At 46.3% G+C, this 23058-nt stretch overlaps 1 protein-coding gene across 2 annotated transcripts in view; it reads right to left on the bottom strand.

The window, feature by feature from the left end:
- The window catches only part of BTBD9 (BTB domain containing 9), a 328964-nt gene that overhangs the window by 58919 nt on the left and 246987 nt on the right, over window positions 1–23058 (bottom strand). For both annotated transcript variants that reach the window (XM_080937967.1, XM_080937966.1), the window contains exon 8: window positions 21522–21711. In XM_080937967.1, the coding sequence (XP_080794093.1) occupies window positions 21522–21711 (190 nt within the window). The remainder of the gene's footprint in view (window positions 1–21521; window positions 21712–23058) is intronic.

A 23058-nucleotide genomic window follows, 5' to 3' on the forward strand; every position in this document is an offset into this window, starting at 1 on the left:
GTTCCTAGAGATCCTTGGAGTGACTGAAGTATCAGAAACTAATTAGTGGTGGCACACACCTTTAATCCAGAGCTTAGGAGACAGAGGCAGGAAGGTCTGAGTTTGAGGACAGCTGGGGCTACAGAACAAGTTCCGTGGCTCAAATCATCTATATCATAGGTATTGACTTCACAGTATTTTTAAAAGATTTATTTATTTTATGTATGTAAGCACACTGTAGCTGTCTTCAGACGCACCAGAAGAGGGCACTGGATCCCATTACAGATGGTTGTGAGCCACCATGTGGTTGCTGGGAATTGAACTCAGGACCTCTGGGAGAACAGTCAGTGCTCTTAACTGCTGAGCCAGACTTAATAACATTGCATTCTATTAATGTCCCACAATTTAAACAGACTCTTGGTGCTCAACATTTAGGTACTTAGTAATATTTCACTGTCAGGAAAATTCTTTAATAAACATTCTTAGCTAAACCCATTACTTTCCTTAAACATGTGTACATGAAAATCTCTGGGATCTACTTCTTTTAAAATCCAATATTTTCCTTAAAAGTTTGAACAAAAAAGGTTCTCCCCTTTGGAGGTTATGGTGAATGTTATAAAATAGCTGTAGACCTCTCCTCTCACCTTCAACCAAACAATCTGTGCTATGTTAAACAGCCAGTGGCTTCTAGCCAGCCTGTTTTCTGTGCATCTTACCAATACCCACACTTAGAAACACCACCCGTGTTAGGAACCAAACACATTCATTAATTTGCAAGTTTTTCTTCAACTTATCATTGAACTTGAACATTTTGTGTATTTTCTATATTTATCCTATTGTTAATGACTTACAAAATGTCCTCGACATCTGAAGGATATTAAGTCACTGCCTATCACAGTTGGCATGCTAAAGATATTAATTTTTATTAGCCTAGTCCATCGATCTTTACCTTAGTAATTTTTCCTAGCCTTAATTTTTTTCTGTCCTGAATTGCTGCCAAGAGCACACACTGGTTGAAACATCTCCTTTCTATTCTTCTATTAAGAGTCCCAGGGGAATGCAGGGTCACGGTGACTCTTGAGTGGACGGGACACTGATGGATGGCAGGTTATCAAGTGTAGGGCTCTGTCTTCCACCAGTGGGGTTTTATAGGGATCCAGAATCATGTACCAGGATGCATATTTGCTTGGAATTTAGGCTTTATCAGTGATTCTATTGAAAACCCAGGTTCAGTTGAAACCCGACAGGCTCCTTTCTTTCTACAGGGTAGAATTTGGCTCTCGTTAGGCACAGTGTAACGCCCCACACTGCCCGTGCTTCTTTGTCTGCCTGCAAAATCTGTTCTCAGGTATTTGCACTGACAGCATAGAGACATTTCTGGCTTGTAATCTGGCTGGGAATGTTTGCAGAGTGTGATCGCCTAGCGCAGACACTCCTCATGACCTTAAAGAAGATGAGCTCCTTAAACAAAACCCTCCCTCCTCCACCCCAGTATCAGAAGCCATTTTCAAAGAGGTTGACTTTATCCCACCAGAGAGATTTACCGATGCAGATGAGGTCTGTGAATGACTGCCTCAGACCTCATCGCCTAATGAGCACAGCATAAATGCCTGGTGACATTATGGGCTGTCTCTTCCATCTCCCCTTCTTACAGTGGAGTCTCCCCAAAAGCAGCAAGGTGCTAGCTTTTTATAAAATTGATTAGCAGATGTGATTCTGCTTACATCTTCCATAAATGCCTGGCTGGTTGCATACCATTGATTACCCGGGGCTCAGTTTACAGCAACTAATTGCTCTCCTCGCTGCTGTTTTGATACAAAATTCGATAGTGAATATGATTTCAAAACTCTTGTCTTTGTGGTCCGAGTCAGAAGTGACTGGAGGCAAACCCAGTGGACTAAGTTTTCTCTTCTTAAAATAATTGCTCTCTCATCAGTCTGTGAAGAAAGTTTCCAAATTGTAGCATTCTAATTGGAAAGCCTGCATTATGCATGCGATGACAAACTATGTTGTGCTGAATGGCATTTTTTTTATCCCTTTCTTAAGGGATTAACTCCATGCCAGCCTGTGAACAATGGCTGAAGCCTAACAGAAGAGACCAACAGCTTCTCCACTGAATTGGTGCCTTTAGACCAGGAGCAAGGACCCGCTTGCCTGTTTCTAATTGCCAGTCGTTTGTGGCAGCCTCCCTAGAAGACATGGAGACACAACACACTGCTGCTGTTGCTAAGGGCTTCCTCATTTGGGGGTAAACAGCCAACCAAAAGCAAGATCAACAACCAGGCTATTAGCAACATAAAAACTTATAGAAGTCATTTATAAGTGTTCAGTCAAAGTCATCCATAACCTCGGAAATGTATGAATAATAGTCTTAGAGAACCTTTAAGTTCCTCAGAAATAGCTGTCTTTCATTAAACAGTTCCAGAATGATTTACCAAGCACGAAGCATCATTAGGTAAATCTCTGAACCTCCTTATCCTCAAGCTCAGCCCTGTGAACAGCAATGTCTGCCTTGGCTGGGACTCTCAGTCTCACGGCTGACAGCCCTCTGCATATGCACTGGAGGGCTTGAATGGCTGCACATTACATGGCATTCTCTCTGAAAACTGCCCGCAGCCCCATTTCAAAATGGTGTGGGAGCCCAGTGTGTCCTGTGATCCTGGTTGCAGCCTAGGAAGCAGACCCACGGCTGAGCTAAACACATTTCATTCCTCAAAACCAGAGGATGCAATAAGTCTGGCTATGAGGACGAAGACATTCCAGGGTGGCCTTCTTTTCATCAGAGGTACCAGGAAGGAAGGAGCCATGGGTGTGAGAAGCAGAGCCAGGACACAGTGAGGCCTAGTGGGGCTGCTCCTGACACATTCAGTCCTACGATGTGCACCAGGGTTCATGAGAAATTGCCCAATCACAGTGAAGCTCCCTTTATGGCTTAAAGCATCTTTATTTGGCTTCTGTCACTGGGAACCAATCAGGCTTAAGCTAAGATCACACTGGAGCACAGGTGTGTGATAACAGTGCTGGCAGCAGGGCCCTAGAGACAACAGGAGAAGCAAAGGAGGAAAGGGAGGAAAGCCCCCTTTGGGCGATGGTCATCCCCCTGCAGGAGAGGCAGAGTGTGGGTGGAATGAGGTGTGGATGGCAAGGCAAGGGACAGGCTCCATGAGGGGGACTCTGCAGGGACTGGATTGTGCACTAACTAATTACCAAGCACACTTCAAAACCACCCAACAGGGGTTCTGGGGAGCTTGACCAGAGTGACAAAGAGGACACAGTGCAGGTCTCAGGATCCAAGGGCCAGGACATGCTGTGTACTCCTGGGCTGAGGGGGACACTGAAGCTGGAACAGAAATCTGGAAAAATCTCATGCTGCAACGCAGCGGGGATGTAAGGGGCTTTCGCCTCATTGAAGAATCTAGTTCTCACTGTTCTGGCGCAGAGAAAGACAGAATGTGGGAGCCCCTTTCTGACTCCTGTGGTCAATAGGGGCAGCCAGTGCAGCTGCCTGATGTTGCCCCAGAGTGACTAGTGGGAAACGAAGTTTTCCACAAATGAAAGGGTTTCTTCTAGTCCGCTACAGCGTCTGATAGCGTGCTTCTTCTCAGGTTAGGAGCAAGTCCAGCTGAGCAGAGCTGCTGGAGGACCGAAAGTCCAAAATGAGAGCCTCAGCGGGAGACTAGAGCCATATTATATTTTATGCAGAGTCTGAAGAGAATAAAAGCTGCCCTGCAGATCCCAGGACGAGAAGACTGAAGGAGCTGTGGCCCTAGAGGCCGGGCCTCCAAGGACACAGCCTTCCAGGGCACAGGAAGCTGCAGGCTGCTCACCAGAAGGAAGGCGTTCTTGGCAAGTATGCTAGGCAGAACCCATCCAGGCCTCCACTTACTGTGGGATGCTGCTTAAACTCTCAAAGCTAGGACACCTTATCTGTCAGGTCTCCATCACTATGACAAAGTACTTGAAATCATAAGCTTTAAAAAAAAGGGTAAGCTTTATTTTAGCACACAGGTTTTGCTGTTTGTTTTCAGATAGGGTCTCACACCTTGATCTCTCCATGTAGACCAGGCTGGCCTCTAACCCAGAGATCTGAGTGCTTCTGCCTCCCAAGTGTTAGGATTAAAGGCCTGTACCACCGTACCTGGCCACAGCAGTTTTTGATGTTTCAGTACCAAGCCACCACCAGCCCATTACTTTGGGGTCCGTGGCGAGACAGAGTGCAGTGAATGAAAGGACAGCCAGGTGGCCAACAGGGACAGCTGGGAAGGCCAGGGTTTCCTTCTAAGGCATTCTGCAGATGACCTGACTCTCTCCACTAGCCCCCACTTCTAAAAGGTTCCTCCATCTCTGAAAAGCATGCTGGGCATCACGGGCACCAAGCCTTTCATGGGCTGGTCTTGGAGGGTGTTTCCTATTCAGACAATAGACACAGAAGACGAGTTCTCCAAGAAAGTTAGACACAGTGGCCCTGGTCAGGACTAAGGGTCGCTCGGGCTCTTGATGGTCGGCTGTCTATGGTTTCTGTGTGTATGCACTGATGCCCAAGAGAAAATAAACAAAGGGAGGTGGTCGAATAGACACCTGTGGAGGCCACTGTATATGGACAAATGTCATATACACATATACATGGGCACAGCATAATCCAGGGCACAAGTGGAGACCAGGCCTAGGGAGGAGACAAGACAGGACATGCCACCTAAGCAGCTCTCTGGGATCATGGTTCTCCTGCTTGGAGACAGTAAGCTTTAAGTACAAGGTCGATGGGAGCAGAGCAGCAAACTGTTTACTCCCAGGGTCTCTGACATCTACCAATTCGGACACGGGATACTGAGTGAGTGACTAAGCAGTTCTCACATCTGCATAGACCACACCTACTTCAAACTGTCTGCAAATACATTCCCATACAAAGGAAAAAGTAACAATTTATAATCAGAGCACTGTCTACTTCTCAACACAAAACTCTTTGTCTAAGTCATTGGTTAATTTTCTGGCGGGCTAAACACTGCCCAGCTACTTTTATTCAGTCACTTAGCAAACCTTTATTTTTTAACACATAAGTTTCAGCCCAGTCTTATGATCTAGATTTCATACTACACAGTCATTTTTTGAAATTTTTTTTTTCATTTTCAGCTTTCATGTGAATATGAGAAAACTATGTCTCTTTAGTTTCTGTTTCCATGATCTATTCATTGTTGAGAGTGGGGTGTTGAAGTCTCCCACTATTTTGTGTGGTACAATATAATATTTGAGCTTTAGTAAAGTTTCTTTTATGAATGTAGGCACCCTTGCATTTGTGGCATCAACTGTATCACGACTGGTTGACAAGGTCAAGTGTCATGTTGCTGCAGACCTTTTGGGCACAGACACATTAAGCAGGTAGGTGGCTCTTTCCTGATATTTAAATTTGGCATTATCAAGTCCCGATCTACAGCAAGGCCATCTGCCCTGATCCCAGCAGCTTCCTCACAATGTGGATGGACACTGGAACACTCAGTGCCATGGGCTCCCAGCAGGCACAGACAAGGATCAGCAGGAGGCTGAGCATGGGGTATGGCTTCCTAGACAGTCAGCCAGCTCACTTAAAGCTTCATTTGTGGGGGAGAGTAGCAGGTGCCACTGTGACTTTAAGAGGCCAGAGTCAGTATCTTCTAAGAGCTAAAGGCAACATGCATTTGTGTGATCTGCCTCCCTCCCCTAGAGTCTATGAAATTATTGAGAGGGGAAGACCAACAGACCTGATAAAGCTGAATGTTAGGGACTTAGTTTATAAGCTAAGTGTTTGACTTCTTCAGTGTTTAATACACGAGTCCTATAAGGTACAATGATCCACCACGGCCTCCATCTAACAGACTTGCCAGGCTCCACAGCCCTGCATAACAGCCAAGGGATGTTCCTTACAGGAGGGGCCCACAGTCCCCATACCTTATCAACGGGCTCATACTTAGAGCAGGACTACAGATGGTGGGGGAAGAGAGTAGATTACAGATGAAGTGCATTTCTCACAAAACCTCACTAATTAATCTGACCTCTTCCCTCCTTCCCTCCCTCACTTCCACCCTCCCTCCCTCTTTCTTTGTCGACATTGGGGACTGAACCTAGGGCTTTCCAGTTGCTATGCAAGTGCTCCACCAACTGAGCTGCAGCCAGCCCAGCCTACTCGCTGCTTCATCTCCTACTCCTTTGCTCCTGACTACATGCTACTGTATGCACACAGCCTACACAAAGCACCAAGAAACAGAGCCAAACAGCAATTTAATAAACTCCATAGCTCCTTTCCACTCCCTTGGGCCAAGTGTTCACAGAAATGTGTGTTTGGCAGGAGAACTCACAATTTAGCTATAGGCAGATCTGTGTATTCTCTCAACCTGGTGCGAGGGAGAATGGCAGGGCCAAACAAAGGCTTGACTCTACATCACAGGCAAGAGAACATTCCAGCAGAGATGAAGTATCCGGCAAAGCTCTTCCTACTCAATCATGTCCTTTCTCTATTTTTGCCCTCAGCAAACCTCGTTTCTGGTCTCTCTTAACTCAGCCAGTATCATTTTCCCAAGTCTCTTTCTCTTTCTTACCAGCTTGACCTCTTCACCTGAGTCAGATCTGGGTTCCCACCTCTGCCCCAGCTGTGAGGCATCCTCTTTTCCCCACAGGCACAATCTACAAAGTCCGGGGCACTTGCTGAGTGACTTTAATCTCTCTCACTGCCACCTGTGCTGGCTCTACCTTCCTGCCCACACCTCCTGTAGCCAGTACCAATCCTCCCAGGTCCTACAGAATCAAAGTCAGGCTGGCTGTCTCTCATATCTACTTGTCTTCAAATTTCCTCCCAAAATATCTGTTTTCTGGATTTCTTTTGTGAAGTCCACAAGAAAACCACCCTCAGAAACACAAGACCAAAGCAGCAAGTCATCAGAACACTTATACACAATGTAAGGTCTTAAAGAAAAGGTAACTTGTTCTGCTCCAAGGCTGAGATGTGATAAATCATGTCTCCCCATGCGGTACACGGCTTACTATTAAAATAAAGACATTAATGAGGACAATAATAGCATCATCTTCCCCACAGCACACAAAGGTGAAAATCCGAACTAACTGTAAGTTCTTATAAACAAAAGATAATTAATCAATTTAATATGTTGCTGTGTGATTAATCTTTTGAAGAATGGCAAGAAGCCAGAAAATAAGCAACATTTTATGTGATTTCTTTCTTGCAATGGCTAGAGGAAAAATGGCTTATTAAGCTTTTCAATAGGATTCTTTTGATCACTGGCCACTCAGAACAGTTCTCTTGATCCACATCTTCAAAGCTGGGATCACAAGTTTTAATCCAAACCTTTTCAGATGAACACTCACAACTTTACCTTTCCTAACTACTCAACAGCCATAATTAAACCCAACTGGTGAGGGTTACAGGACCAAAGGCTAAGGAGCAGTTGCCTTTACCCTCTAAATTCGCCTACACTCATCTCCACAGAGCTGGAGCACAGGCGAAGGCTGGCAAGGGAGGGCCTGGCCCTCCTCTCAGTCTCCAACTCCTGCCCCCTCACTCCTCCCACATTTGCTTGGAGGAGGGATCCTACGACAAGAGGAAAACACTCCCTCTTTGGAATATATTCTGCAAGAGCTGCCTTTTTAGAAATAACCCTTCCAGGTGTCGGCATGAATATTCACCAGCGTGTGCTGGGCATAGGGGCCAGTCTTTATGCCATGTACACTAATCCTTCAAAATGTATTCCAGGCAAGCCACTAGGGTAAACTCCCATATAGGGAGCAGGCTTTTCGGTGATGGATATTGGAAGGCTGAATGAAGGAAATCATGGGGAAGGAGGCAGATGAATAGATCACTCCTCTGGAGGCTCTGCGGCAGCAGGCAGCTAGCCCCTGCCACACTGACTGGAGCTGCAGGAGGTATCACTAGAACACTGCACCCTGAGAATTAAATGCTGTCTTTTATTCAGTTGCCTCATCCTTCCTCATCAAGAAGAGCAAACATTTATCTCCCCTCTGCCCCACCATCCTCGAGCTAGGTCCCTTTAATGGACCTATTTGGACCAATTGAGTGCCCAAGGACTTGCTGAGAACACCACCCTGTCAGCTTACACTTGCAGAAAACAGAAGAGACTTGGTGCTCACAAAGGATGTGGGGCCAGAGGTGAGATCTCACCTTATTCTGGGGTCCTCCCTCTTCAGCACTGAGCCTCAAGAACCCATACTGAATTGAGGCTGCAGAGCAGAAGAGGCTCTAGCTAGAGTACCCCGAGGGCATCACACAGAGATCATCAGATGGGAACATCATCCTGAGTCAACTTCCAAAGAGTAGCAGCTCTAGAGGGCTCGGGACACTCAGGAGATGGGAGCTCCTGCCACAGCAGGAGGGAGCAGGAGCCATTTTCTCAGCTCAGGTGGACCAAAAAGAGCTCCCATCTCAGGCTAAGCCTCTGAGGGACACAACACTTTGTCAATGTGACAGCAGCATGTCTAAGCCTTGCCAGACCTGAGGCAAAGCCCCAACTCTGCCTCTGTCTTTCTCTACAACAATGCATGGCCTCATTTAATTTGTTAAGTGGAGGGCGGGGAGGTGTGGGGAGGGAGGAGAGAAAGGAGTAGATGGAATTTAGAATGATTTGTGGTTTTTTTAAAATCTGTTTTCTCCTTTTAATTCAAAATTATAGATGACACATCTTTTGGTATTCTTCTAAAATATCCACAAGATATATCTAGTCAGAAGGAAAAAAAAAGAAACCAATATTTTAGGAAGTATTCTTGAGAAGTGGGACCTCTTTACAAACTCTGTCTTTGAAGATTCTCAGTTTCTGAAAGAGAACAAACCAGGGCTCAGGAGCAAGAGGCAGTCTGCAAGCATGTGCAGAGCTCTGGGCGCTACCTCATGCTGGAGCTAAACCTGCATACGAAAGTCCATAGGTTCCTCTCCTTGTAGCAGCCAAAGGCTTGTCTCTCACCAAAGCCACTGAGTCAAGGCTCCTGGTTCCCAAACTAGATGTTGGTTTTCAGTATTGCTTCTAATTGTGGATTTACACATATTAGCTTCACCTTCTAGAACTGTGAAAGCCTATGGATCCTGACCAGGCTTTTCCCGTGTGGGCCACAGAAGCCAGTGAGGAAAGTATTTGGCTAGATTCCTTGGGGCAATGCACACTCGTCTGGTAAGAGTTTCCTGGAGCTCAGCAATGCCCCTAAAGAGGAGGCAAGTATGACATGTGTACCGCTTATCTCTTTACCGAAAACCTGGCCAAGCCCAAGAACTGAAGCCAGTCTCACTGAATAGCACAGCGGCGGAGGATAAGGGGATGGTTTAAAAAAAGGTTGAGTCTAACCTAAAAATGTCTAAAATCTCTTTCACTGAATGTTTCAAAATATGTTTTTTATGTGGCAAAATCCACATGGAGTTAAGAGTCTGCTTTAGTCACAATTCCATCTTTGTTACTGTGACAACTGCACTGACATTTCTTGTCTTTCTTACCAAATTTCTAGTATTCCCCCCCAACAGTTACAGAGTTAGAAAGGCAGGGAGGAACAGGGAGAGGGAGGAAGAAAGGGAGGGAGGGAGATGCTAAATTAAAATAGAGCATTCCCAAGTCCTCCTTACTCCTTGAACTGATTGTAAGTGGCCAAGATGAACGTCTTCAGGTTGCGCACACACAAAAACAACAGCCGTCAGCCGCCACCCTCCAGTCCCAGAGACGGAAGGGGTGGGGGGTGGGGCAAGTTACACAGAAACTTCAGCTCCATAAAAAACGTTTCAGTCATTTACAGGGCAATGAGTGTGACAGCAGCTTCGAGGAAGATGACCCCACAGGGCAGACCCTCTGAGCTAAGCACAGTATGCAGCTACTGGTTGGCACCCAGGAGAGAAAGTGTGTGCATACATCCCCCTCATCGTGTCTCTAGCACTGTCTCCTTGATTATAAAACACAATCTGCAAAATAGTGGGCCAGAGTAGGTCAGGGCCAAATATCAACAGAACTTATAGCACTAGGCATTTTAGCTGAACTTCTCAATCTGGCATCTATAATGAAGCCAATTTACATGTGGATGAGTCTTGGGCATCTTGTTTCTAAATAGAACCAACTCATTTCCACAAAACTCTAGCTACTTCTGAGTCTCACATAAACAGCTAAAATGTCATTAAAGTAACCTAATAATGACAAAGCCACTTTCCTATCTTTCCAGGAAGGTTATTCCAAGTAAGATATTTACCTGGCTACTGCTAATTATCTATAGATAATGCCTTATCTGTTTAACAAGGTTACAATGGACTTTCCAATAGACAGTATTTGATTTCATTTGTCTTATTATTTTTTAACCACACAGAAATGAACACAGAAAGGTCAGTATCAGGCCGATAACTGACAAGGGGTTGCAGGAGACTTCAGTGGACACTCAAACGGCATATGCTTAAGGGACTTGGAACCAAGCTCTGTCAGACTCCAATAACCCAAGGGCTGTAATGTGTGGATAAGCAATGCCCCCTACAGGCTCAAGCATTCGAACACTTGGTTGCTAACTGGTAATGCTGTTTGGTGAGGTTTAGAAGGTGCCAAGGAAAATTCCAGAAAATGAGAAGCAAAGAAAACCATTTACTAATAGGATGTTTGTCTGGAAACCCTCAAACAAAAGACATAGAATGCAACATGGTCCCTGTTCCTGGGAGAGGCCTGGGGTTATCCTTCAGCTCAGCCCCCAAACTGATTACTAATTCTTAGCTCAATACACAGTCTTGCACTACAGAAGCTATGAGAGAATGCTGCCCCATGGCCTAGCCATTCCGCAGCCAAGGCTGACCCTTAAAAATACTTTGTTACCTGCATGGTAACATGGATCTGCCATTACCACTTTGTTGTGAGGACAGAGAGAAAGAGAGGCAGGAAAAGGCAGTAGAACCTTTATATGTAGGTGGAAGCTCTGAGTCCCAGAAGTGGCTCTTCTCAGCCGAGGCGTCTCTGAGACCTCTAGGCGCCTAGTCTGATCAGCCCCATCTTTGGACATGAACTTAGGGTCCTGAAGAAGGTTGTGGGATCAGCACTAAGACATTGCAGGAAGAAAACCAGAGGGAATTTGAATGTTGCATCTCTAGTACGTTTCCCATGGCTGTACAGGTTATGTCCAAATCCCCAAAGTCAGAAACAGTCACTGCAATCTTACACACACTCATCTCCAAGCAGTTAGAGAAACAGACTACAGGTAGTCACTTCTTTGAAAGTAAAGTGTTTACTTGCTGTTTTATTCCAGAGTAAGTAGACACAACTTATTTTTCAGACAAGACGTAACCTTGACTAGCCTGGAACTCAGTATGCAGCTGGGGTTTCAACCTTCCAGCAATCCTCCTACCTCTGCCTACTTAGTACTGGGATCACAGGTGTGTACTATCACACCCAAATGGGCATGCTTTTTAAAACCCTAGGTTATTTACTACTTTTCCTGTCTGGCTCCTGTGCGTGATGGACGAACACTCTACCACCGAGCCACGCCCTCGGCCCCTGTTCTCCTTTGAGCAACCGGAAGTTTTCTGGGATCTTGCCTGCCTCCCAAACTTTATTATGTGCATGATTTATCACTATGCTGGCAAAACACAGGGACCAGTTACAGAAAATCTGATTAAATATTTGAAACAGAAACACAGTTTTTCTTAAGAAGTAAGTTTCATGAATAAGAAATCAAACATATACAATCAGTAATGCCTCTCATTCTGGATCAGAATAGTGCAGTAAGCAGACAGCTTTGTAAATTTATAGAACAGCTTTGAAACGGAGACTAATATAAAACACAATTATTGTAGTGCTGGTTTAGACACATCCAGAAGCTGTGGTCTCAAAGGACAGCTTCTCAAAATGAATGTAGCTGGGCACAGTGTCCTATGACTGTAATCCCTGCTTTGGAGGCAGAGGCAAGAAGATGGAGAGTTGGAGGCCAGCCTGGGCTATACACTGAGAAGTGAATAAATAAAACAAAACGGAAGGCTGAAGCACAGCTTAGTGCCAGGATGCTCACTGGAGGTGTTCAAGGTCCTGGGCTCAATTCTCGACTTCAAAAGAAGAGCCCCTCGCTGTTTTTATGTATCTTAAAAGGGCAAACTACATCTCAAAGCTCCGTCTAAATATCAGAAAGTGACAGAGCACATGGAACATGGGGGTTTATAGAAACCCCAAGTGTGCTGAGCATAGCACAAGGCATGGCTAGATGAGCCGTTCCATCACTACGGCCCTCCATTCCTTAGACAGCAAGCTAGGGTTAAGCTGATCACCTTGCGCACACATCCCAGCACCGGGGCTATAAGAGCTCTGAGCAGGTCTAAGGCTTTTCCTTATAAGAAGGGTCAGGCTTGCGTGGGAGGCTCCAGATCTTTTTATTTCTTTGCCCTTTTCCTTATTCCTGCCTAAACACAGACTTGTAATTAAAGCTGAAACAATTGCCTTGTTTCTTTGGGGCAAAAATACAAGTGGAAAAGAAAAAAATAAAAAGATGTTGCTCCGTTCATTGAATTGTAAGACCTTACCTCTGCATATTAAAAAAAGGAAAAGATGCAAATAGAATCAAAACAAAAAAAAAGTAAATTGAAGAAGAATTTAAATCTTTCTCTGTTATTTTCAGCCAAACAAAACCCAAATACAAGCTTCTGGGAGTAAATGAGTGTGCTAGCAATTAACATAAACACCTCCCAATGACAGTGAGCACAGCTTATACCAAGGACTCTTGGAGGGAGAAGAGGGAGGACGGCTCAGCAGTTAAGAACATCGGCCCTCTCCCTGAGGATCTGGGTTCTATTCCCAATATCCACATAGTGGCTCACAGCACCTATAACTCAAGTTCCAGGAGCTCCAGCACCTTCTTCTGGGTTCTGCAGGTACCAGGCATACATGTGTTATGCAGACACATATACAGGCAAAACACCCACACATATTAAATATAAATAAAAAGGGCTCCTGGGAGACATAGCAAGCAGGAGAAATAGTCATTACTGAATAAACTGAGGAAACAGACCATCCTGAGTGGTGCTGGGTCACAGAAAAGGAGTCACAATGCACAGTCGTCAATGTCATCTCTGAGGGACGCCGGTTCACTAGGGAGAAAGACAATCCTTCCCATGAGGACTCAAGGACAAGCTAGGAAAGACAGTCCTGGGAGAAGTAAGCACATAGTTTGCATTTATCTAGTAACTGATCCCTCTCATACTGAACCTGATCCATGTAAGAGGCAGGAGAGCAGAAAAAAGGACTCCTCAGCAGGAGTGAAAGCCATCGCTGGGGCACCAGGCAGCCCTTCTAGCCACTGCTATTCACCTGAACGGTGAGGAGGCGGCGGAAGGACAGGCAAGAGGAGCAGGCACAGGGCTTTTTTGATCTCAGGAACTCATTTCTTAGCTAGTTATGAGAATGCTTTTAGCAAGTGCCTCTGTGGCTATGCTTTTACAGGGGTCTAAGCTTAACACATACAAGACAGAAAGGGCAGGGGAGGCCTGTGAGCACGCACAGTGATATTGAGAGCTGCTAAGACACCAAAACATTAACAACGTGAAACATCTGAACTCCCAGAGGGAAAACCATTTCTGACTAAAGGTACCTGAGAAATGTGAAGGCTTCCCAGAGCAGGCTAACTGATCTGGGCTTTTAGGGCTGAGCTGAAGTAGCTATGGCTCTTCATGACTTTCAGAGCAGCTGTAGCCACTCAAGACTCAAATGTCACTCTGAAGCAATCTCATCAACTGAATCTGAATCAACAAATCCATCCATTTCCTGAAAGTTCTCCCATCAGCCCTGCCAGGAGCAGCCACATTCCTAGGACACTGTGAGGCCTACTCTGGAGGAACAGTGGCCAGCCAACAAACCAGGACATGGTGGGGTCCCCAGAACCCAGAGCCAATGCGAGGTGCTCATTCAATCTTTGAGAGCAAACTAAAGACCGAACGGGCTTTTAAGGAGTTTTAACCAACAATTCTAGATAATTAACAAAGCAGGAGTTTGTGCATGAAATTTGGGAGGGGTCGTCAAAGGGGGTTAAATCATCTATAAAAATGTCTTCTTGATGGGCTAATCTCTGACAACTAAAAGACTCCTCACATTATCTGGCTGTGTGTGTGATAACTAGCTGTCATGTTCCCCAGTGACTCCAGAGAGAAAAATGGCTGACACGTGTGGTAAATCACACACATAAACACCTTTCTTCTTTTTGGCATTTAACCTCTCTTGCATTTCCAAAGAACGTCTGAATTGCAGCGCCCTCTTCCATTTTTCACATGCAACTTAGTTGCCATAGTAATTTGCTTTCATCTGGAAATTTCTCTTCCATGGAAAGCTAGTGTCTGTTCACCATGCCCCACACTCTCTGCTGCCAGGCTCCAGGATTCCTGGCCTCTGCATGTTCACACAGTTCAGATTCCAATTCTTTACTCGATGACTTTTCTGGAAATCACAATGCTGAGGTCTGTGGGTGATGAGGAGACGTCAGCATGATGCAGATGGGCTCAGGAAGAAACAACACTTAGTAAATAAATCATAGACCAGCAAGACAAGAAGAATTTCTCAGTTCGGGGCTGTGACAGACGATGCTCAACCTGATTGATAGGAAGCAAATTTTGTAAAATATCTTTCCAATTTCAACTAGAATTATAGGCAATCTTAATCCGAAGCAGAGGAGTCATATATTTAGATGCCTGCTGTATTCTTCAGACTATAAAAAGAAAATTTCTAGCTCTCGAGGTTGCAAAGAAGGCTGTCTTAATGTAAATGGATGTGCTGCTGCCCCAACGGTGCTCAGACAGGATGAAATGAAAGCAGACTGGATGAGGGGGCAGGCGGCCTTCCCGGTGCTGATGCTGGTGCTGATGCTGGTGCCTGCCTTCTGAGCATCTTCTCAGTCATCTGCAGGGCCAGGTCCTTAGCAGTTTCCTCACATACACTTAGATCAGCCACACTGAACAAATACGATGTCCAATTTAGGTGATAGATAGAACCCGCTTTAGGTGCAGTAACGGAGCGTTGTCAGTGCTGTGGGTGAGGCTTACCAAGCACTGGCAACACACAGGCCACACCAAGACCAAGTCCATCACAACATTGGAAAATGTGTATTAAAAAAACCCTTATCTTCAATTTGAGATTTTCTGTGGTCCTCTATGAATCAATCCCACACACACAGGAAATATTTAAATTATTATAGATATTATTTGAACCATAAACTTCAATTTCTCTACTCACACTTATCGAATAAAACCTGCATTTAGAGGCGTTAAGTAAGAGACAAAGTGGAATGAACTCCAATTCCCCTTTTTCTTTTCTGTGCCCCTCCCTTAGGACAGAAGAGGATGAAGAACACTTTGGTAGGGTGGTAGGTAGCAAAAAGGAAAATAGCAAAGGGGGTCTCGGTAACCACAGCCTGAACAGGTGACCTACGGTTGGCAGAACTGTCCAGTAACGGAAGGGCAGTTGAACCCATGTGGACCTAACTGTTCGGGGTAAAAGGAAAATAGGCTCCAAGGCCCCAGCCACACATGTGAGCCTTTCTTCACATGCTTCCTTTGCTACTATTTTCACCTGCATGTAATCACTGCAGGGCACAAAATGATTTGTGCTTCAGTCATTCTGTGCCAAATTATCTTGTACAGGGGGCAGACCTGTGGGTGGGTTTCCCCCTACTGAAAAATAAAAAGAGCTTCATCACAGACTGAAAAGATGATGAATACCCATCAAGAATATCCTCTAGGACTGGAGAGGTGGCTCAGTGGTTGGGAGCACTGACTGCTCTTCCAGAGGTCCTGAGTTCAATTCCCAGGACTGCATGGTGGCTCACAGCCGTCTGGAATGAGTTCTGGTGTGTCTGAGGACAGTGCAGTGTATAAATAGATTTTACAGAAGAGTATCCTCTGGGCTATCCTTTATAGTCCTAACCTTGCTGCATAAGTAACATGTACATATTCCGATTGAGGACTCAGTTCTTGTATCATTAACTCCTTAATCTGAGTTTATTTAGCTCTGTCTATTGATACCAGACCTCCTTAGGCAGCCTATTACAATTAAGTTTGTTATTTAAAGCATCAAGGGCATTTTACTTACACTATTCTACGTATGTATCAATTACAAAACCTTTCTTTCCAAGCTAGTGTAAAAATTGTTAATTTAGCTGATTATCTTACATCTAGGGTTTCAGTAAAGCCTGTCATCCATTAGCTGGAGAGGCAGGTGGGCGTTCAGTGAACTCTGCAGAACGTACTTGGTTTCCCTCCCAGACCTAAGGACACGGTACACGGTATCTCGATCAGCAAGTAGACAGATAATCAGTCTTAAAAACTAAGGTGAAGAGGGACTATAAACTAAGACACAACAGATTTGGTTAGTTATTATGACTCTAGCCTGGGCTTTTTATGTGGTCAGGCCTCTGAAGATTTCCTGTTATTTAAATTTTAATGTTTTTAAAATGGCATGGAAATGATATAATTACTACTCAATTACCTACTTCTAGGGCACATTCCAGGTAATTTCTCTCTCCTCACAAAAGTGAGTACACTCTGGCTGCCCGAAAGCCTGGCAACAAGGGCCAGCTGCTTTGTCTCCAGTCACACAGCCGTGGGGCATGTCCTACCAAAGGCAACCCCTAGAAGCTGAAGCAGGAGGCAGGGCAGAGGCACCTCAGGGCCCTGCTTCTGGGCTTCCAGCTCTTCCTCCTCTTCCAGTGTAGGCCTGGGATGGGAAGGAGGGGGTCCAGGTGCTGAGTGCAGAGCACAGAGGCAGCAACAGAACCCCTCTTGGCTCTCACCCCGAAATCTCCCAGGCCTTGCCTCCTGTTCTCCCTCCTCTGGTCCTTGTCTATGGTACCTTTCCTGGGTCTCCAGGGTCCTTCCTTTACCCCCTCCTGCTCTGTTCATATGTCCCCTTCTCAGAGGACCTTTTCTGACCACTCAGTCTGAAATGGAACTGTCTCCCCCCAATCTGGTTCCTACTCTTCCTCCCCTCCTGACTCCAAGAACTCAGCATACTGTAAGCTTGTTTCCTGCTTGAATCTGCCCTCGGTGCCAGGTCCTAGAGCATACCAGTGCTGGCTTGCTTACTCAATGCAGCACTCCTCACTGTCGATTATAAGGTTTCATCCACAGAAAAGAGCTGGTTTTGTTGAATGAATGAAAGAAAATGTAGGGACGGGGAGAGCAGAGACTCTCTCTCCAGCTGCCCTCCCCACGATGTATCACAAGTACTCATCCATGCCAGACACACTAGCAGGACTGGGCTCTGCCAACCTTGGAACCCAAGCACTCTCTCTGCCAGAAAACCTGGCTTTGCCTGCCTGCCTGCCTGCCTGCCTGCCTGCCTAGCCAAAGGGCAAGGAAAGAAGAAAAGTTATTACCCACAGCACACTATGAAGCACATAAAGAACTAAGAACATCAACAATGAAGACCTTTGCCTGAGAAGTCACCAACTGAAGAGATGTGTTTTCAAAGCATATGTGATACAGGAAGGTGGGTTTCTAGGCTCCCAGCTCTGCAACCTCCTCTCTGTGGAGCATGACTCTGGGCTCTGTAACACTTGCCCTGTGGGTGGCTACAGACACAGTGACTAGGAAAGCAAGTTAGTTATCATGAGCAATGGACGCTGTGGGTCAAATGCTGCTGACTAATCAACCCACAGTCAATTACCCATCCCCAGGGGAAGGGGCCACTGATCTAGTTTCACATCAATAAACGTCTATCTGAGTACTTCACCTGCCATATCTGCAGCCTGTCAAGATACCCAGTGCTGTCCATGGGCACTGGTGGCCGGGAAACATCCCTCCCTTTCCTCTTAATAATGTCACAGAAGAGGCAAATGCAGTTCCTAACAACATAATGTTAGCTTCACCGAGACGTGTCTCTCTGAATGCTTGGCTAGTTAGACAACACTCTGGGTGAATGGATTTTCTTACTGAAGAAACAATAGCTGAGCTTCAGGAAGTTAGAGGCGCCACACTGTGCTGAGATATACAATTCTGCCTCTGGTGTGTGCCTGCTCATCGTCTCTCATCTGAGTCAGGAAAAAACGAAATTGTTTGGGGAAACCATTTCCATCCCACACTTGATAAGACCAGGTGGGCCCATTCTGCCTGCCCGGAACCCCAGTAACACACTTTTCTTGAGGCAATCAGAATTCAAGTCTCTGGTAGAGCTGGAGGCCAGGGTGGTCACGCCCCAGGACAAGCCCTTGTTTGAGCCATCACCCTGGCAACCATCTCCTAGGGATCTGCTGGATCTAAAATTGTAAATTTCCTCTTAAGCCTGCTATAATCCCCTTTAGTCTAGAAGACTACCTCAGGGCACACTCAACCTGGTCTGAGAAAAACAGCACCTCTTGCATCAAGTGGGCAAGGCTGGGGGTGTCAACAAGGAAACAATCGACACAGGAGCTCTGCAGCTGGTGCAAGTGCCCGATACAGGTGTGTGGGCTAGTTTTTGTCAAGACAATCCAAACCTAGACACACCTGGGTAGAGGAAATCTTAATCGAGAGAATGAATGGGTCTGTAAAACTGGCCTGTAGGTGTACCTTTGGAACATTTTCTTAATTACCAAATGACATGGGAGGACCATTTGCTGGCAGTACCACCCTTGTGCTGGTGATCTGAGTTGCATAAGAAAGCAGGCTGAGCAAGCCAGTAGGCAGCACTCCTCTGTGGACTCTTCTCCAGTTCCTGCCTCCAGGTTTCTGCCCAGACTTGCCTCAGTGAAGCAGTGTGACCAAGAGTTTTAAGCTGAAATAGACCCTTTATTCCCCAGTTGCTCTGGGCTATGGTATTTTATCCTATCAATAGAAACCCTAACTGAGTGAGGCAGAGGATGATGGGAGGCTGGGCCAGTCTTTCCACAGTGGATTTAGGAATAGCAAAGAGAGGGAAAAGGGGGGGGGGGGGGAGACTGTAAGTGATGAAATCGACATGATCGGAGAGCAAAGGTACAGAACGAAGGGGCACTGGACCTACAGACTGACCACAGCAGCTCAGGCAACCTGAGGAGGGCGAAACACCAGAGACCAGGCCATAAGAGTCTATGGGGCTGGAGAGATGGCTCAGTGGTTAAGAGCACTGACTGCTCTTCCAGAGGTCCTGAGTTCAATTCCCAGCAACCACATGGTGGCTCACAACCATCTGTAATGGGATCTGATGCCCTCTTCTGGTGTGTCTGAAGACAGGTAGTATACTCATATAAGTAAAATAAATGAATCTTTAAAAAAAAGTCTCTGGGCTTGCCACGCCTACTTTGGGGAAATGGAATAAGGAGTGGTATGGTGGGAAAGAGGGGGTCACGTGGTGGAGGGGTAGAGAAGTAACACCACAGAGGTTTCGCTCTGACACAGTGGGACAAACAGGAGACAGAGAACTCTGGGAGCTCTTAGGTGGCAGCACTGCTGGAACTTCAGGACTGACCTCTAGGAAGTGGGGGACATAGGAAAGGGTGACAAACCAGGAAAGGCCTTGTGGGTTTGGCTCGATGCAAAAATGTGTGGAGCCATGGCACTAATGGTAAATCCTGGGAGGGTGCTGAGGCAAGGTGAGTGGGGCAGGAAGAAGGAGGGCAATGGGATTTCATTTTAGCTGCCATGGACTGAGACACACACGGACACAGATGCTGGGGTGGAGAGGAAGGGTGTCCAGTACTAGGGAAGTGAATGGGAGTCAGAAGCCATTAAAGGAGAGTGGACAGAGTACTAAGTTGCCCGTTTGTGTCCATCTTCATTGGTAAGAAGACTGGTCCTCAAATTAGAAATGGCAGAAAAAACATAATGAAGAGAAAATTGAAGCCCCAGATAGGCAGAGTGAGAGAGTGTCTAGTCAATTTAAATGATTTCAAGTCTGCCTCAGATGAGTTACACCCCAAGCTGCTACAAGAAATTGCAGCTGTAATCTCAGAGACACGATTGGTAATCTTCAAGAAATTGTCGGGGAGACAGTGGCAGAAGACAGAAGGACAACTGTTAGCACATTTGTGAGGAGAGACAGACTGTGATGATGGGAGATGCAGACAGTTTACATCATCCATGACAAAGGTCCTGAGGATGCTTACTAGGTAGATGGTGGGACCACAGTAGTGAGTGCACACAGCTCAGAACACAGCAGGAAGATGGTCTGGCTGTTCACCTCCAACTCCCACCCTGTTTCATCTATGATACTTGGCTTGTGATGCAGCGGCCCTTGAAGAAATGGAGAAATCTAATGGTCTCCATTCAACACATCCAACCCTGAGTCCTCAGCACATGTAGAAAACACAAGGCAGCATTTAACTGTGGAAGTTGTCCTGAGCACGAGTAGGCCTGCCTCTGCTCTCCTGTGCTGGCTTTTCCTACAGACTAAGACAAGAGAAGGGAAGAGTAACCAAGTGTGGGACAGCACCTCATCAGGGGCAGTCTCGACTGCCGCATCTCCCCCCCCCAACAGACTGAGAGACAGAAATGTGTTGTTTCTGTATGAGTCCTTCAGAGGCTCCTTTAGAACCAAGGGGGATGAGTATGGGGCGGGAGACGCTAGAGTAGTGGACAGAATGGGAGGGGCACAGGATGGGAGGTGAAGATGGGATTGGAAGGGATGAAGAAGATACAGGGGAAGAGGAGGGAACAGGATGGGAGGGAGAGAGATGACAGAAGAGGACAGGAAGATGGAGGACAGGGGAGAGAAGATGGGTGAACAGGGGATTCTCTGAGGGATGTTATCAGTATCAGACTTAAAACTAATAAAACCTCATGAATCAAGCAAAGTTAAAGCTCCTTTCTTAAGACAAAATGGATTATGAGGAAACTCAAACTCAAGGACAGTAAGAAGACTGTGTAGAACCAGGCTTAATATTTGGGTCTCTCTGGTTTATATACACAGTTGTTTACTGAAGCTAAAAATAGCTTTTTATCCACATCACCTCTCAACATCACTCTGTGTGAGTCTCTCAACTACACACACTAAGGCTGCAGAAAGAGTAAGATAATCAGAGGCCTCTAATCAAGTCTTCCCCCTCTCACCCAGTCCTCCCCCCTCACCCAGTCCTCCCCCTCTCACCCAGTCCTCCCCCCTCACCCAGTCCTCCCCCTCTCACCCAGTCCTCCCCCCTCACCCAGTCCTCCCCCTCTCACCCAGTCCTCCCCCCTCACCCAGTCCTCCCCCTCTCACCCAGTCCTCCCCCCTCACCCAGTCCTCCCCCTCTCACCCAGTCCTCCCCCCTCACCCAGTCCTCCCCCTCTCACCCAGTCCTCCCCCTCTCACCCAGTCCTCCCCCTCTCACCCAGTCTTCCCCTCTTTCTCTTCCAGTCCTCCCCCTCTCACCCAGTCCTCCCCCTCTCACCCAGTCCTCCCCCTCTCACCCAGTCCTCCCCTCTCACCCAGTCCTCCCCCTCTCACCCAGTCCTCCCCCTCTCACCCAGTCCTCCCCCTCTCACCCAGTCCTTCTTACCTCCCCACTGACTTCAGGTCTACTTATAGTGTACCACTGCCCTGCCTCCAATATTTATAATGAGTAGTGAAGTTTGTGCTCCAAGGTTGTCAGTGACTGTGCAAATCTTTACTTTTTAACTAACAAGTGCACAGAAATCTTACCGTATTGAGCCAATCATATATGGCTGTGCCAGCTGAACCACAATGGCGCCACTCCCCAGCTGATGGCATGTGTAGCCAGAGTCCCAGTCATAATTCTTAGTGTCCCCATTCAACAAGGCATTCCGGCTCCGACTGACTCCTTCAATCACACTGGCACAGTCAGCAATTGTCGCCACATTCTCCATGGGAACTGTGAATTCAAATCACAGGATCTGGCATTAGGAGAAGAGGAGCCACACATCCCTGTAGCATGCTCAGAACAGAATTCATTAATTAGCATCTCAAGTCAACAATAGAAGGGACCTCGAACATCTCCATTATCTTCAGATAAGATTATCCATGTCAAACAATTAAACAAAAACTGAACATCAGGCTTTTATATCCAAACTATATGCAGCAATCCATTCTTAAGTATTTTGTTGTGAACATGGTAAGAGAATGTAGAAATCCACTGTAAACCTAACTTAGTGAAAAGCTTCTCAGCAGTTCAGATGGATTTTTCATGTGTTTCGGGCTTTGCACATTCTATCCACGAAAGTATCTATCACTGTGCTGTGTCCTGCCAGCAACTGGGACCAATGAGCCATAGCTTCATATATGTCCAGAGGAAAAGACCCAGCAATTTAGATTCTGTAGAGCAGGACAGGGGCCCAGGACAAGGTATCAGTATCTTTTCTGAACATATAGTTGGCTCCACTGTTTGACAGCAGCCTGACTCTGAGTCTTTCCCTATACTTCAAGTCCGCATCAACCTACTCATTTATAAAAGTCAAGAGCTCCCACAAAACGCTGGCTGTTCAATAGGATAGAGGCTCTTGGAACAGTAAGACATGGATGATAAGACGGGACATGGGAAGCCCTGGGCTCTGAGGCTCCGACTCCCCTCCATGATTATTTTAAATGCTTACATCCTCAGGAGACAACACGCTGTTCCTAGCTGTTTTTGCAGACTCCAGAGTGCATCAATGACTGTGCTTTATTGCCTCAACATTTTGCCTCTAGGTGATGTGACATGACCTGTTGTGGACATCAGGGACTGTCACATGCCACAGTGAGCATAAGGCTGTGTTCGCTGAGAAGTAAGGCCAGAATAGACATTCCCAGTTAGGGCTTATAGAGGAAGCCAAGCACAGAACTCATGGGCACACACCATGGGTACACACACAGACCCACACACAAATGTCCTCTAATCCTGCCCACACTTCTCTCAAGAGGGACTTTCTTAGAAGTCTAATAGTGACATGTTAGCCACTCCTACCCCCACCTCTTAGAGCAGGACATCAGAACACTGTTGCCTTCCTTCATTCTCATTCCTACTTTTGGTCTGGATCAAAGTAAAGAGCCCAGGAGTGGAATGGAGAGGGCAGGATCTGGGTCTGGAGATGAAGTCACTTCAGCCCCATTCCCGCTGCTCAGTGAGGCTGCAATACTTCACCTTGTTAACCAAGTTCCTTATCCAAAGCCACACAGATCAGGTCATTTAAGAAAGTGAGATATGACCAGTCTCTGGGTCTTGACCTAGACAGAGAAGGGGCCC

The sequence above is a fragment of the Micromys minutus genome (genome assembly GCF_963924665.1).
Source record: "Micromys minutus genome assembly, chromosome: 25".
Lineage (NCBI taxonomy): Eukaryota > Metazoa > Chordata > Mammalia > Rodentia > Muridae > Micromys > Micromys minutus.